Consider the following 19095-nt stretch of genomic DNA (forward strand, 5'->3'; position numbering starts at 1 on the left):
GCACTCTATTTAATTGTACTCACCACATTAGGGATCGCAAGATGCACTTCCGATTTTATAAAGGAGATAATGTCCTCTGACCGTTTTCGTCCATACGGGCTGTAACAAGGACATTTAGCTAAGGATGAACCATAGCCTAAAATTTCATAGCTTACAAGCACCCTTCCCAACAATACAAACTGTACCAAAAGAGTATTGTTTATGCTGAGCGCTGTGGCTCACACCTGTAATCTTAGCTACCCAGGAAGCTGAGATCTGAGGATCGTAGTTCAAAGCCAGCCTGGATACTAAAAAGTCCGTGAGACTCTTATCTCCAATTAACCACTAGAAAACAGGAAGCGGAGCTGTGGCACAAAGGGGAGAGCAAAAGCCTTGAGCGGAAGAGCTCAGGGACATTGTCCAGCTCCAGAATTCAAGTCCCACAACCAACCCCCACCAAAAAAAAAATTAGGAGTGTTAATTATAATAGAACCATAAATTGCACACAACTAAGAAACTATTAAGCCTTAATAGTCCTAGAAGTAAAGCATCAATCTCATAGTATTTGAATATTGCTCTCTCATTAGTGACTTTCTAACATTCTTTTCTCTCAACCTTGTAATAAAATGGAGGATACTGACAGCAAAAAGCATAGTTCATGCTTATAATCCTAGTCACTCAGAAAACTGAGGAGTATGGTGTGAAGCCAGCCTGAATAAACAAGACAGAGAGACTCTTACCTCCAATTAACCAGCAAAACCTGAAACTGAAGCTGTGGCTCAAGTGGTAGAAAACAAGCCTTAAATTAAGGAACATCACCAGACTCTGAGTTCAAACCCCAAGACTAGACCCCACTCTACCTCCTCACCACCCCTCCCAAAAAAAGAATCAAGCAAAAATTCTGTAAGCATCAAAATAATCATTCAAATAGCTACTCAAAAAGGCAAGGTCCATCTGAGACAGAACTCTCAGCTGAGAATGGAAACAAAGGAAGGAAACCCTTGCATTCGTGCGTGGGAGAGGCAGGGATTATGTTGCAAGAAGACCAATCTGGTATTTGTACATGTGTACAGAAACACATTTTAGACAAGTGAGATCTTGAGTATCAGCCCCTCTCCAGAAACCATTTTACGTCCTGTAGAACTTGCAAATCAACATGAATCCATTCTTCCAAATACATCACAGCCACGGATAGACTATGATGTATGCAGGAATTTTATGGGGGTGGAGTCACCTGCCACACAAGGCCCTCGAAATATGGTGTATGATGAGACAGATAGGTATGCTTCTCACTGGCTGCCATGACTGTCTGCCTGTATCGGCAATTTTGTTTGACCTGAGAATGTTCTCAACATCCAAATGGCTCTTGACATTCAAGTAAGCAGGAATCCACTCAGAGGTCTTCATCTTGGCCTGGATGCTAGGAATGGGGCTATTCATTTCATTCCTGTTAATTTTGGCTTGGCTCTTGGACTTTCTCTTTTCTTGACAGTATTAGGATTTAAACTCAGGGCAACATGCCAGCCCTTTTTGGTTTCCATTGTTTTTCTTTTCTTTTCTTTTTGTCAGTAGTGGGGTTTAAACTCTGGGCCCGGCTGCTATCCCTGAGCTCTTCAGCTCAAGGCTAGTTTTCTACCATTCCAGCCACACTGCCACTTCCGGTTTTCTGGGGGTTAACTAGAGATAAGAGTCTCACGAACCAGGCTGGTTTTGAACTACAATTCTCAGATCTCCTGAGTAACTAGGATTATAGGCATGAGCCATCAGGGCCCAGATTTCCATTATTTTTCTAGAAGAGTCTTGTATTTTCACCCAGGCCAGACTTGGACTGCAATTCTATCTATTCCTTCCACATAGCTGTGATCGTGAGATGCATGCTAACGCATCTGCTTGCTGATTGAGATGGGGTCTCACCAACTTTATCTCCCCTCACCCCAAACCAGTCTCAAACTGAAACCATCCCATCTCTACCTCCCAAGTGGCTAGGTTTACATGTATGAACCACTGCACCCAGCTGACCTCTGCTCTTGTAGTATTAAAGAAGGTTTTCCCACACAGCCTTTCAATGAGCATTTTAAGTCTTCTCTTTTAAAACTCAATAACTTAAAGTAAGACATTATTATAATTACATTATTACAGGTAGTATTACTACATAGACTTAGCATATTTTCAACTTGCCTTGAAACAAATATTCTCTTTTTCATTGTATCCAAAGACAAACGTGTCGCTTTTTGAAGACTGTCCAATAATTGATGAGAGAAAAAAGCAAAGACCTCTTTGCATTCCTGTAATGAGAAATCATATTAAATTTGTTTCCCAGAAATAAATCTATCTTCTCCAAAGCAGTAACATAGCATTCAAAGTGACATGGGAAATATAAGAAATAATAAACTACACAATCTCAGTGTCACTGTAGAAAGAAATTTAATCCTAAACTACTCATGTGGATTTCTTTAGACAAACAGCAACATGTGAAACGTGTGCTTGCCTGAGCACCCCAGCAAAACAAGAGGAATTAAGGGCAAAAATTCAAAAATAGCGTGTTCAAAATAAATCCTGGTTTGCTCAACACTCAATAATTCACACACAGGTACCCCCAAACTGAGGCATTTCCAATGTGGGGGTGTGACAAGAGGCTGATAAGTCCCAAGCCCCAATAAGGTAGGGAGACAGACCCTTCTCAACCCTCAGGCTCAAGTTTCTCCAAGTCAATGCTAAGGTCTGCCTGTTCAGGGTCTCTCTCTGGCCATACGTCACTCACAATGCTAGCTAAAACTGCAGGCCCTGGGCCCCAAGAAACTCAGAACTAGGACTGTGGTAAAGAAAACTCCATTACATGCGGTAACTAAAGCGGCGTGAAAGCGGCGTGTTGATGGTTCACTTCTGTAAACCTGGCTACTCCAGAGACTCAGGAGGATCAGGGTTCAAAGGCAGGAAAGTCTGTGAGACTCTTATCTCCAATTACCAAAAAGCTGGTAATGGAGCTGTGTTTTAAGAGGTCAAGCACTAGCCAGCAAACAAACAAATGTGATCAAGTCAAGGTCTAGCGCTATAGGGTGAAGAAAAAATTGGCAGCAACACATGCTGAGTCACAGTGAATACTGTCAGGAAACCTGCCAAGACTGCTGGATTCTGCCTGATCCTGCAGGGTACAGTGGAAACGTACTGCTCAGACTTCTGCTCTAGATGAGACAGGGACTGGATACATGCCTGTCTACACTTAGCCTCCATGAGGAAACAAAGCTGCAGTGCCTCTGGTCATGTAAAATACTATTTATCAAAAGGAATTCCAGGAAATGGAAACCAGTTTTTTTTTTTCTTTTTGTCTTGTTTGTTTATCAGTCTTTGGGGAGGTGGGGGTGGAGAGAGGACAAAGGGTAAACAAATACAGCAGTGATACTCACCCGATACCATGTGGAAAACAAACTATACAACTTGTGGGTAGGAATGGCTGGGAAAAACTGGGAGAAAGCGAGGGAAGGGGTGACACTGTCCAAAAAGAAATTACGCACTGCCTGACTGACATTACTAACCCCTCGGTACATCACCTTTATAAAAACAATTTTTAAACTTTAAAAAAAGCCCTCTTTGAATCACAGTTCTGCAAAACTGCATGTGGCTGTCCCGTTTTCAAAATGACCTTTTTAAATTCATCTTCTTGGTCATTGCTATCCACCTCCTTCACCACCTCATCATCATAGTCATTGTTTTCCGCCTCTTCTGGTTCATTTCCAAAAACAACATGTTTCCGTTGTTCTACAAATAGAAGATTGAAAAGGTGACGCTTGATTAGTTTTTAGGATTAGATTTGTTTTATATGGCTAATTCTTATTAGGAAGCTCACTTCTTAAAGAAAGGTTCTCATTTTAAAACTAAATAATTTACATTTACTGAAGATTTTCTTGGAATTAGTTCTTTAGGAGTCACCCTTTGATTAAGTACTATGTTCTGAGACAGATGCTGTTGGCCATGCTTGTAATACTAGCTACTCAGGAGGCTGAGATATGAGGATTGAGGTTCAAAGCCAACTTTGAGTGAAAAAATCAAATGTGAGTATGAAACCCTGAGTTCAACCTCCAGTACTGGTACATGTACACACACACACACACACACACACACACACACACACACACACACACGAAACAGATACATTCTGTCAGTATATCCTCTCTTACTATCAAGAATTTTTTTTAAAAAATTAAGGTTTCAATATTATCTCTCTAATATCTATCTGTTGAGGTTTATAGCTGTATGAGCTGTGGTTTTGACATTAATGGAGAAACTCCAAGAGGAAAAGAAGACTTGCTCTGAACAGTTGTTACCAGAGCCTGGCTCAGCACTGCTGATATCCTGGGTTGGAAAATTCTGCTCTCCTAGTAGAGCAACTCCCAACACTGAATGACAACCACAATGTCCCTAAACGTCACCAAGTATCCTTCCCACTGCACCAAGAACCACTTTCCAAAGCATAGTTACTCCCCCTATTTCCCTGTCTGTCTGTCTGTCCATCTCTTTGACCCTATCTTTCTCTTCTTGCAATGTCACTTTCTGCTTAACTAAAATGTTCTCATCTCACTACAAAAGCTAGCTCCCAGCAGGTACCCTAGCGCATGTTTGTTTGCCACTCCCTCTCTCATGTCCTTGGACTTGGCCCTTTAGTACTAAGTCTCGTTGGTGGCAGCCTCGCATGTTCCCTAGACAGAACGAGTAGGAAAAGCCCATATTTGGACAAGCAGGGCTCCTGACTAACAGACACACCCCTTTATAATAACCAGTAAAACCTCAGCTCTAAATGTTTACTTAAATTGATCTGCTCCAGAGCTTGAAAGCTAATTTCAAAAACGTGCTTTCAAATGACAGGGTAAATTCCAAACAATGGGATCAATTCAAAATTTACACCCCAAATTCTAAGAGCAGGACAATCTGAACAAAATGAAAAAGTCTCACGTTCAAAACCCTAATCTAGGACACAGGGAAACAAAACAATTGTCCTGCTAGAGAATCTTGCCTTCAAATTCCCCACTCCTGATACAGTTTAAATTCAGCAGCTTCTCTCTTGGGCACATTAACATGAATTTACTGAAGGATAGGAAATGAGGACTTTCCTTAGGTCAAAAGTAAGATTCTGAAGTAGGGAGAACAGGAAATGCAGCAAAGTAGAATTGGCCCCTTATCTTTTTTTTTTTTTTTTTTGCCAGTCCTGGGCTTGAGCACTGTCCTTGGACTTTCTCAAGGCTAGAGTTCTACCACTTGAGCCTCAGCACCACTTCCGGCTTTTTTCTATGTATGTGGTACCGAGGAATCGAACCCGGGTCTTCATGCATGCTAGGCAAGCACTTTAACCACTAGGCCAAACTCCCGGCCCCTTGGCCCCTTATCTTTAAACAATCCGAGCATGCTGTGATAGAGATTTGCTTCGAAGGATGATGTGATGTGAGCCTTTCTTCCCGTAAAACTGAAGTAGTCAAAAGCTACGGTTAAGACATAAAGCTTTTTTCGGATACCTTCATTCTCCCTACAAAGCTCCCACACAGAGAGCCGCCTGTGCTGCAGCCTCTGCTCCCTCAAGAGCACACGCTTCATCATCTAGACCCCACTGACCTATACCCCGAACCCCAAAACTGTTCTAAGTAGGAATACACAGTTCATTTCATCCCAAGAATGATCTGAACTGGGTGGAAAGTGTTTGTAAAAGACACTCAGATTTGTGAAAATAGATTTTACGCATGCCTGGCTAATTTAGGGGGGAAAGTAAAAATTGGAGGTGCAGGTTCCGTGGGAAAGCACTTGCAGAGCAAGCACAAGGTCCTGAGTTCAAACCCCAGTACCATGGAAAAAGAGGGGGGGGTGAAATTCATCTCATGTTCAAAGGGATGAGATAGGCTAAGGGGACGAGAGAAGAAAAGAAGGGAAGGATGGAAAGGAAAGGAAAGAAGAAAAGGAGAAGACTGAGAGCACTGTGGGTAGAAGTGGGGTTGCCCCCTGTTGGCTTTCAGAAACAGTCCCCACTCTGTGTCCGCTAATGAAGAGCACTGAGCCTGAGCTGTTTTATACCAACAGCATAGTTTATGCTCACCAGCTCTTGCCCTCCTGAATCTATAATTTTGTTATCTACTACAGCTAAGGGCATTGCTCTTATGACTCACACATCAGTTAGTGAAATTACCTGGTAACTTTTTTCTTCCTTTCCCAGTGTACTTAACTGCATAAATTTGCTCAAAGATTAATATAAGTTCTTTGACAGCCTCTTCCACATTCCGGCTCTTGTGGTTTAGAATATCAGCCCATTCTTTTGTATATGTCTATTAAACAAAGAAAGATGACTGTTAACTTTCAGATCCCTAAAAACAAAATTATGAAAAGGACTTTAATTTATAAAACTCTAATTAATTTCACTTGAAAACTGGGGCTGAGCTAGAGAGATGGGCGGCAGTGGCGCACTTACCACACTGCCCCAGGCCCTGCACTCCGTCCCCAGCCCAGCAGTACCCGAATTAATGAGCAAATTAATGAAAATCATTGCCAGTGGCATAATGTTTCAGATACAAAATTGGATACTTCCATCCATGGAAGCAAAAGGAAGAAAAATGGAGGCAGGAGCTGTGAACAACATCCCTGTGAAAAGCATTTCTATTACTTGATTAACCTAGGGACAATCCCTTGCCTCTCCCCTCTCCCTTCAGTCCACTTCACCAGACACTCTAGGTGTCATTCTCCAAATCAGGCCACCTTGTTTTTTTCTCCTCCGCCTTCCTCTGCATCATGGGAAGCTGGCCCCTAGAACTCCTTGCTCTCACCACAATGGACCATCTGATGATGGTGTCTAACTCCTAGGACTCTAGAACAATGAATGCAACAAAGGTGCTCTTCTAAATGGCGCCACCGGAGGCGCTAGTGGCTCACATCCATAATCCTAGCTAATCAGGAGACCCTGAGGATTGCTGTTCAAAGCCTGGGTGAGTCTATAAGACTCTTCAATTAATCAGGAAAAAGCTGGAAGTGGAGCTTGACTCAAGTAATAGAGCACCAGTCTTAAGTAAAATAGTCAAGCAAGAACAAAAGGCCCTGATTTTAAGGATCTGGTTCTGGTAGAAAAAAAAGAAAAAACAAACAACACACACACACACACACACATACACACCTGACATAATAATAACCATGTCTTTATTTCTTGTGCCATTGATAAAAATGCCACAATCTTATTCAGTCTGTTTTTCTTTCTATGCATGTAATTATTTTTGTTCATTTGTACTCAATACAAATTCTCTCCTATGGTATAGACTTCCTCTCTTAGCAATTCGTAGTGTCCATAGAATTATAAGTATATACACCACAAGAAGATGGTTTCATTATGAATGGGCCAAAAGAAAAGAAACGGATGTAGCCAGACTGTACCCTTGGGAAAGGAGTCCTTGTCAGATCTACCAAACCAGCAGAGGCACAAGATAGGCAAGGGAAAAGAAAAACAACAATTCAGTTCAAGGTACAAATGGAGTACTTTGGGGCCAGGAGTTTGGCTTAGTGGTAGAGTGCTTGCCTAGCATGCACGAAGACCCAGGTTTGATTCCTCAGTACCACATACATAGAAAAAAGCCAGAAGTGGTGCTGAGGCTCAGGTGGTAGAGCTCTAGCCTTGAGAAAGTCCAAGGACAGTGCTCAGGCCCTGAGCTCAAGCCCAGGACTGGCAAAAAAAACAAAAAACAAACAAACAAACAAATGGAGTACTGTGGAGAGATATTGTTATGTGTCAGGCCCTCAAAAATGAATAAGCTCCTGTGTTTGTGCTTTTGAGTTAATGCAGGGTGAGCAGAGTGGAATAATGTCAGGATGAGGTGATGCTAGGGAGGTAAGGTTTTGTGCTGTAAGGGTTACGTGGCACTGCCACAGAAGGATTTCAGCTGGAGAGTTGCACTAACGGATTCAGTGGCAATGTGGATGAACATGAAAAGGACTAAGTATGAAAGGAAAGAGAGCTGGAAGAGCACAACATAAAGTGCTAACCTCAAAATGAGTTTTAGGGCCTGACCTAAGAAATGAGTGCTAAGTAAGGAAGAGACAATTCAAGGATAAGAAGCAAAATCTAGTCAAGGGGAAGGGGAGGAGATGGTGACTGGCTGAGTGACTGGAAAGGAATAATTAAAAAGCACGAGGAAGGGCTGGGAGCATGGCCTGGTGGTAGAGTGCTTGCCAAGCACGCATGAAGCCCTGGGTTCGATTCCTTAGTACCACATATACAGAAAAAGCCAGAAGTGGTGCTGTGGCTCAAGTGATAGAGCACTAACCTTGAGGAAAGCCCAAGGACAATGCTCAGGCCCTGAGTCCAAACCCAAGGAATGGCCAAAAAATAAAGAAAAAAAAAAAGCATGAGGAAAACGGCCATGCTCAGAGAAGAAGAGTCACAAACTCCTGACAGTACCCCAGGGAACTCCAGCATTAGTTTAAGATTAGTAATGTAATGTCCAGGTTGTAGTCATGGACTCGAGCCATTGCCAGTCAAATAAATCTTTGTTGCTGTTAATTTTTTTAATATGCTACTTTTAAAGATTGTGGGGTGTGTGTGTGTGTGTGTGTGTGTGTGTGTGTGTGTGTGTGTGTGTGTGTGTGTGTGTGTGTGTGTGTGTGTGTGTGTGTGTGTGTATACGCATGCACTCTAGAACTTGGGGCCTCAAGCTCTTGCTTAGCTTTTTAGTTTAAGGCTGGTGCTTTACCACTTGAGACACAGCTCCATTTCCAGGTTTTTGTTGGCTAAGTGGAGATAAGAATCTCATGGATATCCCTGCCAAGGCTGGCTTCAAACCACAATCCTCAGAACTCAGCATCCTGAGTAGTAGTTAGGATTCTAGGCTTTAGCCACTGGTGTTTGGCTTTTAGATGCTTTTAGATTATTAATTCACATTTACAGCCAGGCACTAGTGGCTCATGCCTGTAATCCTAGCTATTCAGGAGGATGAGATCAGAGGATCATGGTTCAAGGTTGAACTCTTCTCTCCACCAGAAAACTGAAAGTGGTACTGTGGTTCAAAGTAGTAGAGCAATAGCACTGAGCAAAAAAGAGCTCAGGGACAGCTCCCAGGCCCAGAGTTCAAGCCCCATGACCGATAAAAAATAAATTTACACATTTTCATTTTGTAACTCTTTATTTCTTTATTATATAACAAATAAATGCATACCTCATTGAAAGTCAACATATCTTCTACTCTGGTAGCACCAGTTTCAGGCAAAGATATTAACACGGTTTTGGCTATCTCCTTGAGAACTGTATCGATATGCATTTCACACAAGTCACTGACCTACCAACAACAAAAAAGATTTCAAATCAATAATCCCTTTATTTTATTTTTTTTTTGACCAGTCCTGGGCTTGAGCTCAGGGCCTGAGCACTGTCCTTGGACTTTCTCATGGCTAGAGCTCTACCACTTGAATCTCAGCACCAGTTCCAGCTTTTTTTCTATGTATGTGGTACCAAGGAATCAAACTGGGGTCTTCATGCATGCTAGGCAAGCACTCTACCACTAGGCCAAACTCCCGGCCCCAGTCTTTTTATCTTTTTTAAAACATAGGCAATATATTGATTTAGGAAATGGGAAGTTGCATCCTGAGTCAAGTATTATTTGATTGAGTTTTAGGAATACATGTGCCAAGAACGTTTGGCCTGCAACTTATGTTTTCTTGAGCAGTTATGTGTCTATCACATCATACTGCATTTCTGCATGTGACACTCTGATCCTCATTCCAGCAAAGGAAGCATCAACACTCCTGCTTATAAAGACATCAAGGCTCAGAAAAGTCAGGAAACCTAGAGAGAAATACACAGCTAGGAAAGGCAGATCCTCTGTGGTTTTATCTGATTCTAAATTTGGCTATTACATGTTGATACCATGACAGACGGATGAGTGCATTAAAAAACATGAATGAGCCAGGTGCAGTGGCTCTCGCCTGTAATCCTAGCTACTCAGGAGGCTGAGATCTGAGGATCGAGATTGAAAGCCAGCCCAGGCACAAAAGTCCATAAGATTCTTATTTCCAACTAACTACCAGAAAACTGGAAGTAGTGCTTTGGATTAAAAGTGGTAGAGCACTAGCTTTGTGCTGAAAAGCTCAAGGACAGTGCCCAGGCCCCGAGTTCAAGCCCTAGGACCAACAAAAAAATAATAATATATATGTGTATATATATATTTATATGCATGGTCTATGCAACAAACATGTCAGAAAATAATAGACAGTATCTCCCATTACACTAACACTCAACTACTTAATATTAGATACCGTCATAATATTTAAGCACTCCACTCTTCTGGCTGAACAGCCTACAATCAGTCCATTTTATAAATTGCAGGTTGGAACATTTTAGCATATTGAAGGCAGAGGTAGTAACTCAGGAGTAAACCCAAGGCAACTTAGATGAAAAAGACCCAAATTAGTATCTGTACACTGGTGGCCCACATGTAATTCCTAGCTACTCAGGAGGGTGAGATCTGAAGCTCATAGTTCAAAACAAACCAGTGCAGAAAAGCCTCTGAGATTCTTATCTATAATTAACCAACTAAAAGCCGGAGGAGGGGAGAAATCTGCACATGAGGCTGTAGTTCAAGGGGTAGAGCCTTAGACTTGAGTGGAAAAAAAATCAAGCAAGAGCACAAGGCCCTGAGTTTAACCCCCAGTATACTCTCCCTCCCTTTCTCCCTCCCTCCCTCCCTCCCCTCAGCGAGAAAGAGACCAAAATCAGCAAAAGAAAAAAAGTTTACTTTTTAATGAATACTTGTTTTAAAAAATCATAGTCATTAAAAGGCTTCAGTCCTTAATCAATTCAGTACTTACATTCTGAATATGACTATATTCACATTTTTTTCCAGCACTCTACCAGTAGACCATGTTCTCAGCCCCCAGATTTTAAAAATATATCAATTTTACCTTCTTTAAAAGTTGATTGAACATATCCAAAACAGACTCTACTTCATGAAAGAAGCGTTCCAGAGTTAAAGATGACCACGTTAGTATAGTGAGACCCTGTCTCAACACAAATTCCACCTTGGGGGGGAAAAAAGCCAAAATGTAATAGCTTCACTGTTAATGAGAGCATCTGTGTTTATAAAAAAAAAGGATTTCTCTTATCAGTTACAGATATGATGTTATTTTTCCTTAACTATGTTTTCCCACACTTGTGCCTAGTGTCATCTTTATGGTGACTTTTTGTTTGAAATCATCATTGGCTATCCAAGAAGCAACTGTGAATTTTTAGAAACAGCTTGCAACCTTTTAGATTAACTTATTTTTCAAAGACATAGACAAGAAATTGTTCCATATGGTAAAAAAAAAATGAGAGCTATGATGCTGAACTAGAAAAGACAGATAAGCAAAACTTCATGATCCTAAAATCCATATAATCTATAGAACTTCAGTCTAATTTTACATAACAGGGAAATTTTTAAAAATCTTTAGCATTGCCAACCTGTTTTGTTTTAGGAGCCATCAGATTGACAAACACAGAAGGTACTTCCTGACATAACTCATCATAATACTGCAGAAGACCCTGTTTTTTTAAAAGAAAAGAGAGTGGAATAGTATATATTAATTCATTTAAAAGCAGTAGGCACATTTTTATTCATACCAGAAAGGTTTTACTATACCTGTTGCCTCAAGTTTTGCTATTATGAAAAGAGAAACATTCATTTAAATGTATACTGATTGACCATATTTTTGCATCACCTCTAAATTACCTGAACATTCTTTCTTCTTTTTCCATGCCAAGACTGGGGATTGACTCATGGTCTCCCATGTTTGCTTGGCTTTTTCTGTCAAAGGTGGAGCTCTACCACTTGACCCACACCTTTATTTCTCGCTTTTTGCTGGTTCACTGGAGATAAGAATCCCACAGACTTTCTTGCCCAGACTGGCTTTGAACCGCAGTCTTCAGATCTCAGTCCGTGTCTGACTCTCTGAGCACTCTCTCTTTAAGCAACAAGTTAATAGCACTACTTGGATTTTCATTTTTCATACTGATTATTTCTCTTGGCGGATGTCATATTTATTTTAAATTGTGAAGATAATTACCTATTTGTGAATCTGTTATAGACTTTCCCTTTCTGTTCATTATCTCCTAACACATGAGAACATACTCATCACTGAGGCCATAATTGCTTCTTGAAATTAAATAAATTTAGCTACGCCTTTACAGCCACAATAAAATAAGCAACTCTGAAAAGATTATCCAAGAAAAAGACTACATATGACATAATTCCATGTATATGAAATGTCCAGAACAGCCAAATCCACAGAGACCAAGAGACTGGGTGGTTTCCAGGGTTGAGTTTGGGGAGATTTAAGGGGAAATGGCAAACAAATTCTAATGGGAATTTTTTTTTGGGGGGAGGAGATGAAAATGTTCTAAAATTGAATGTGCAGTTTTGTGGATATACTAAAGCCATTTAATTATGCATTTGGTGAATAAATTGCATGGTTTGTAAATTATATTTCAGTTAAGCTGTTACTTTGAAAGAACTGTTGGGGGGGCTAAATCTCTGGTCTACTATCCTTATCTTTACTGATCTCCTCAGTTTCACATATTAGTATAACTCTAATTTTAAATTGGAATTCCCTCAGTCCTTGATATTTGTTTGTTTCCAAAAGGACTCCCTTATTACCAGTTTGTCCTTATGCAGATATGGATATTAATTAAACCAAGAGTCTTAAATAGAGTGACATATTGAAAATGACAGACTCATATTATTCCTTCCAGCCAGAAACAGGGATAGTCTGTATTTACTTAGTTATAAAAGTAGTTAACCCACGTTGCATTGAGTAATCAGCAATTCCATTAACTGTTCTGTATTCATTCCATGACCCATAGGTAATCAATTCTCTATTGTTAGATTAAGATGCATCTTTTGCTGCTGCCAAAAAAATGGGACAGAACATCTTTGCACCTACCTGCTTCCCACATTTCCCAAATATACGTCTATCGCCTTCCTGAAGAGCACAAGAACTCTGAGGTTAGCAGTCTGCTGCTTTTGCTTTTGTGCTGGTCCTGGGGCTGAAACTCAGGGTTTAACTTTCATTTGGCTTTTCTATTCCAAGCTAGTGTCCTACCACTCGAGCCACACCTCCACTTCTGGCTTTTTGCTGGTTAATTGGAGAGAAGAGGATTTGTCCCAGATGGATTTGAATCATAATCCTTAGAGCTCTGTCTCCTGGTAGGATTACAGGTCTGAGCCACCAGTGACCCATACATCTTGCTGTTTGATACTGCTATTCTAGAGAATCCCAGTAGTACTTATACTTCTTCACAGAAACTGTGCATTAGGATTTGAATATATTATAATTCGCCTTCTACAATGCCACTTTGGACTGTCACCTTTACTTTACCATTTTTTCTCTCTCTCTCTTTTTAAATATTAGTCTCCCCACTACTGAACTGGCATGGGAATAAAGCCCTATTTCACAATGTTTACTCATGTCATTTTATAGATAACCCTCTTAATTTTTATCTTGTTAGTACTCTAGTAGTAAATGTCATTAAATTTAATGCACTTAGTCCTTAAAATTATAAAGAACAACTTCTTCAGAACCACTATCTCTATCTTTATTGCCTAGAAGTCTAAGAGTGAGTCTAATGTTCTTCTGCCTTCCTACCATCCACCTCTTAATCTCTCCTTTTGTTTGAAAATCAGTGTTTTACTTCTGTCAAGAATCAGCTTCATGATAAACTCCCTCTTCATGTCAGCATACCTTTAGGGATATATTTTTTACACACACACACACCCTTTCAAAAAATAATTTTTAAAAAAAATCTATCTTACCTGCAAATACAGTTTGTCTGCTTTCAATTTACTTTCCAATTTTAACAATCTCTTTGCCTGTTCTGGAACATCCAACTTCATCTTAATCATACACTTGGTTTCCCGAACAACTTCTAAAATTTTGGGATCAAAATTCACCAGCAACTTTCCTGTTTCTGGATGTCGCACAAAAAGCGTGGCTTGTAAAGCTGCAGAAAATGAGTAGAAGGGACACTGTTTACTTCCTTCCTGCTTCAGGGTGCGGACAAGATGGCTTCTCCCACTGAATGGTTTGCTTCTTACTTAAAGGCGATACAATAGTCTGGAGACTTGGGTGCTAAGGCACTGTAGCTGAGCACAGAGTTAGCCCTTAAGACTCAGAAATGTAAGTACAGTATCTGAAAGCCATGAGATCAGACACAGATAAATCATATTTGACCAAGAACTAAAAATATCATCCTGTGGCCTGTGACACTTTCCTGATTGGATCAAAGAGATCTTCAGTTTATTTTATTAGCCTATAATAATTGTTCAAAGAGTCCTCACTGTGCTATTTCCATATATGCACATAGTGTGTCTTGATCAACTGCTCCCCTTCTATTTCTTTTTCATTCCTATTCTATCACTTATTAGTTTATCTTCATTCATGTACTTGAATATTCATCCTCCTCTCCTTTTTCCCTCCACTCAGTTTCCTCGCCCAAAAAGTCCCTTTTTTTCACTCCTGTCATTTATTTTTAAGGTCTAGACCCCACATGCAGCTTATTTTACGAGTTATGACTTAACCCCAGAAAAAGCACTTAAGAGGGACAGAACTACAAAAGACGATACATGTCATAGACTTCAAACTTTTTTTCCACTTGGATCCCAAAGGAGCTAGAAGTTTCCCTAAACTAAACCTCCATGTTGGGCTGGGGGAAGGTGGATCATGCCTACAATACTAACTACTCAGGAGGCTGAGATCTGAGGATCACAGTTGGAAGCCAGCCCAGGCAGGAAAGGCCATGACATTTTTTTTATTAAAGAATTTATTAACATTAATTTTTACATCAAGTCCATGATATTCTTATCTCTAATTAATATCCCAAAGCCAGAAGTGGCACTTTGGCTTAAGTGGATGAATGCTAGCCTTGAGCATAAAAACTTAGTACAGCACCCAGGTCCTAAGTTCAAACCCCATGACTAGTACCAAAAAAAGAAAATTTTTAAAGTTAGCCCTGACTGTTATTTAAAGGATTTAAGATGGCAGACGCAGAACATACCCTTAGAATGTGCAGAGCAGATAAGAGATATATAAAGCAATAAGTATCATAAAATGTAATAAAGATTTTAGAGGAGCAAGGTAGTACTTGGTATCAGGGAAGATTAAGAAAGGGCTTTTATGGAACAATAGGTTGAGCTTGTTTTTGAATAGGTTCAAATAAAGGAAGAACTGTAGACATAAAAACTAGTAGGACAGGGGCCAAGAGTTTGGCCTAGTGGTAGAATGCTTGCCTAGCATGCACGAAGACCTGGGTTCGATTCCTCGGTACCACATACATAGAAAAAAAGCTGGAAATGATGCTGAGGCTCAAAGTGGTGGAGCTCTAGCCTTGAGAAAGTCCAAGGACAGTGCTCAGGCCCTAAGTTCAGTCCCTACGACTGGCAAAAAAATACAAACAAACAAACAAAAAACTCTCTTTGGATGGAGTAGCATTGATCAAGATGTGCTGTACTCATAGTCTCACTTGAAAACCAGTACTGGCACACACATGCGCGTGCACACACACACACACACACACACACACACACACACACACACACACGCATACACATACACACAGGGTCTAACACTTAAAACTATGGAAAAAGGGGGGCCGGGAGTTTGGCCTAGTGGTAGAGTGATTGCCTAGCATGCACGAAGACCCAGGTTCAATTCCTTGGTACCACATACATAGAAAAAAGCTGGAAGTGGTGTTGTGGCTCAAGTGCTAGGTGGCCCTTAGCAGTGAATCAATGGCCTGTGTACAGCTCCTGTGTCCCCAGAGCTATGGAACCAAGAAGCAGAAATAGGAAAAGCCCTACTCACCATCACTCCCAGTAACTCACTGGCAAAATTCGTGCAGCGTGTCCCTGAAGTGTCATCCCTGCTCAAAGGTGATTTGACTGAAGAACCAGAAAATATTGCAGGATACAGTACAGTTCCACCAAAGTCATGGACAGGGGCTTAAGGTTCAAGGGATGGTTAAGAGGTCAAGATTAAGGTAGGACAAAACAAGCAGATTATCTGACCAATAACTGAATCCACACAGGAACCACATCCTAGATGACGTCAGGAGGGTGGCAGTAAAGAGTTATTCCTTGCCCTGAACTCAACTCTATCCAAAGCGCAAACCCCAACACTTTTAAAGTGTTAGAGCTTAAAACTGAAACTGAATTTAGCAAGAGAAAAAGAAAGCAAGAGAACGCAAAATGGGTGGGGGGGAAGAGACAGAGAGAAGGCTACAAGCAGATCTCCTCTGAAATGGGACTAACCTTTCAATCTGTAACACAAAGAAAAACACAATGAACAGGAAACCCTACGTAAATCTAGATGATAATATGTCCAGAGATATTTTCACATTTAAATACTATTTTCCAAAGAAAGCCATAACTTATATCACTTTTAAAGGTCATGACAACTTTTACTTGAAAGCCAGAATATTAACCCATTATAAACAAGTAAACCATTAAACATCCTTAAATCTAAAGCTTGACTAGTCTTACATTAGATTAAAAAAAAAAAATCTCCAGCGTCATGAACTCATTCAGAAGCACCACGCCCCAGAATGCCACTCACCGTAGTGTAACTGTGAAATCTCTTTGACCCAGGCTGTGTGGTAGACCACCTCGAATTCCACTAGTACGTATGAGATTTTGTTGTACTGTCGGATCACAGCTTTCCCTTCGTTACTTGATAAAATGTCTGAATTTTTCTGTTTATTTTTTTAAGGGACAAAAGAGAAAAGGATGCATTTTATGAGGCTGCAGATTCTTTTTTCATAAACTGTTGATACTTTTCATGGCATCAAATAATTGTGCTATGAATTTAGATTTGGCCTCAGAAGACAGAGGTACCTAATTTCTCAGAAGGCTGAGATCTGAGGATCAGGTTTCAAAAGCCAGCCCAGGCAGGAAAATTCCTGAGACTCATCTCCAATTAACCCCCAGAAAACAGGAAGTGAGGCTATGGCTAAAAGTGGTAGAGTGCTAACCTTAAGCCAAAAAGCTCTGGGACAGCACCCAGGCCCTGAGTTCAAGCCCCACAACTGACCCAAAACAACAACAACAAAAAGTTTAAAATAAAAAATAAATGGAAGAAATAATATCTCAAAAAGAGGTCATGGTTGGGCTGGGAGTTGGCCTAGTAGTAGAGTGCTTGCTTGGATGCAGGAAGACCTGGGTTCAATCCCTTGGTATCACACACATAGAAAAAAAGCCAGAAATGGGGCCAGGAGTTTGGCCTAGGGGTAAGTGTGCTTGTCTAGCATGCATGAAGACCCGGTTAGATTCCTCAATACCATATACATAAAAAATAGCCGAGGGCCGGGAGTTTGGCCTAGTGGTTAAAGTGCTTGCCTAGCATGCACGAAGACCCGGGTTCGATTCCTCGGTACCACATACATAGAAAAAAGCCAGAAGTGGTGCTGAGGCTCAAGTGGTAGAGCTCTAACCTTGAGAAAGTCCAAGGACAGTGCTCAGGCCCTGAGCTCAAGCCCAGGACTGGCAAAAAAAAAAAAAATAGCTGAAAGTGCTACTGTGGCTCAAGTGGTAGAGTACCAGCCTTGAGAAAGCCCAAGGCCAGTGTTCAAGCCCTGAGCTCAAGCCCCAGGACTATCCTCCCCCCGCAAAAAAAAAAAAAAAAAAAAAAAGCCAGAAATGGTGCTGTGGCTTCTTGAGAAAATCCAAGGACAGCCCAGAACTGGCAAAAAAAAAAAAAAGAAAGAGGCCACAGTGGCCTCTTATCTAAGGTGAGAATTTTAGTGTTTTTTAAATATTTGCTATAAATGATGGCAGCTAAAGAGAAACAGCAGAAATATGTTTAGTAACATCCTCTAAATGAAGTTACTTGCAAGACTATCATTTGTAGCAATTCTGTTTTTGGTTTGTTTTGTTTTGTTAGTCCTGGGCTTGAACTCAGGACCTGAGCACTGTCCTTGGACTTTCTCAAAGCTAGAGCTGTACCACTTGAGCCTCAGCACCACTTCTGGCTTTTTTTTTTCTTTCTATGTATGTGGTACCAAGGAATTGAACCCAGATCTTCATGCATGCTAGGCAAGCACTCTACCACTAGGCCAAACTCCCAGCCCCAGTAATTCTGTTTTATATGTAGACATAAGCATCAAGAAAATCAACTCTATTCTGCTATGTTGTCCCTTAGATAAGCACAATACTAAAACCAATAAAACCAAAGGACAAAGTGGCAGTTCCACAAGTCAGTGAAACTAGCACTACCATGTTTTTCAGAAATATAATTATCTCAAGTGTGCAAGCTGTCAATGCGCTCTGCCATCTGCCATCTAGGGCTCTGAACCTCATACAAGAATACCCATAATATCTTACTCTCAGCCACATTACACACACACCAGTGACCTATCAGTCCTCATAGACCTAAGATCCAGTGGCAGATCTGCTCTTTATTCTGCTTGCAAAGCAGTTGCATTTAAAAGCTTTTACAAGTGCCTTGTGTAGTTCAAAGGCACAGCATTATAAGACTCTCCAATGTAGAGATAACTGTAATTGAACTGGCTTATCAGCTGAACGTAAATACCCTACTCTAGTCTCTTTATAAGCTAAATTTCCTTTGCACTGGCTCCAATTGCTATGTTGAGCACAAATAGGACAGGATACAATGCATTTGTAATGTAATCTTGCATTCCAACCACCAGAATTTGCAAATTATAAATTTAATTAATGGCTTAGCTTACAAAAAAATAGTTGATGGGCTCATTTATCCGCCGATAGAGCTGTCTCACCCAGAGAATTTTTCCTGCTATAGGGGGCATATTGCGAGCAAGAGGAGGGTCTTCTTTTTGAGAATGATAAAGCTGTAATTAAAAATATGTTAATGTTTAAACTCAGTGTAATAGAGAAAGCAAAAAAAAAATTCCAGCTACGTTCACACCATTTTTCCATGTCATGTATAAAGAGATACTTAATAAATATGTAAATGTATTTCAGAGATGATAACCCATGGATCAAAAACAGTGCTTATAATGCGCGATACTTAATCTTCTTTTAACCTTTGTTTTCTATTACATTTTTTCTGCCCTAATCACAAAGTTTAAAGAAGTATTCAAAAGAAGAGCTATGCAGTGCCCGC

The 19095-nt window shown here is 40.5% G+C and overlaps 1 protein-coding gene across 1 annotated transcript in view; it reads right to left on the reverse strand.

Annotated features, from left to right (window-relative positions):
- Dnah8 (dynein axonemal heavy chain 8) overlaps positions 1-19095 on the reverse strand; it is a 206488-nt gene that overhangs the window by 154660 nt on the left and 32733 nt on the right. The window contains exons 15-24 of the mRNA XM_090355742.1: positions 18701-18820; positions 16573-16708; positions 13776-13963; positions 11429-11509; positions 10891-11007; positions 9150-9269; positions 6146-6281; positions 3620-3735; positions 2158-2264; positions 24-99 (exon numbers count right to left, since the gene is read on the reverse strand). Of these exons, the coding sequence (XP_090211868.1) occupies positions 24-99; positions 2158-2264; positions 3620-3735; positions 6146-6281; positions 9150-9269; positions 10891-11007; positions 11429-11509; positions 13776-13963; positions 16573-16708; positions 18701-18820 (1197 nt within the window). The remainder of the gene's footprint in view (positions 1-23; positions 100-2157; positions 2265-3619; positions 3736-6145; positions 6282-9149; positions 9270-10890; positions 11008-11428; positions 11510-13775; positions 13964-16572; positions 16709-18700; positions 18821-19095) is intronic.

The sequence above is a fragment of the Megascapheus bottae genome, chromosome 22, assembly GCF_031878675.1.
Source record: "Megascapheus bottae isolate mThoBot1 chromosome 22, mThoBot2.hap1, whole genome shotgun sequence".
Classification (NCBI taxonomy): domain Eukaryota; kingdom Metazoa; phylum Chordata; class Mammalia; order Rodentia; family Geomyidae; genus Megascapheus; species Megascapheus bottae.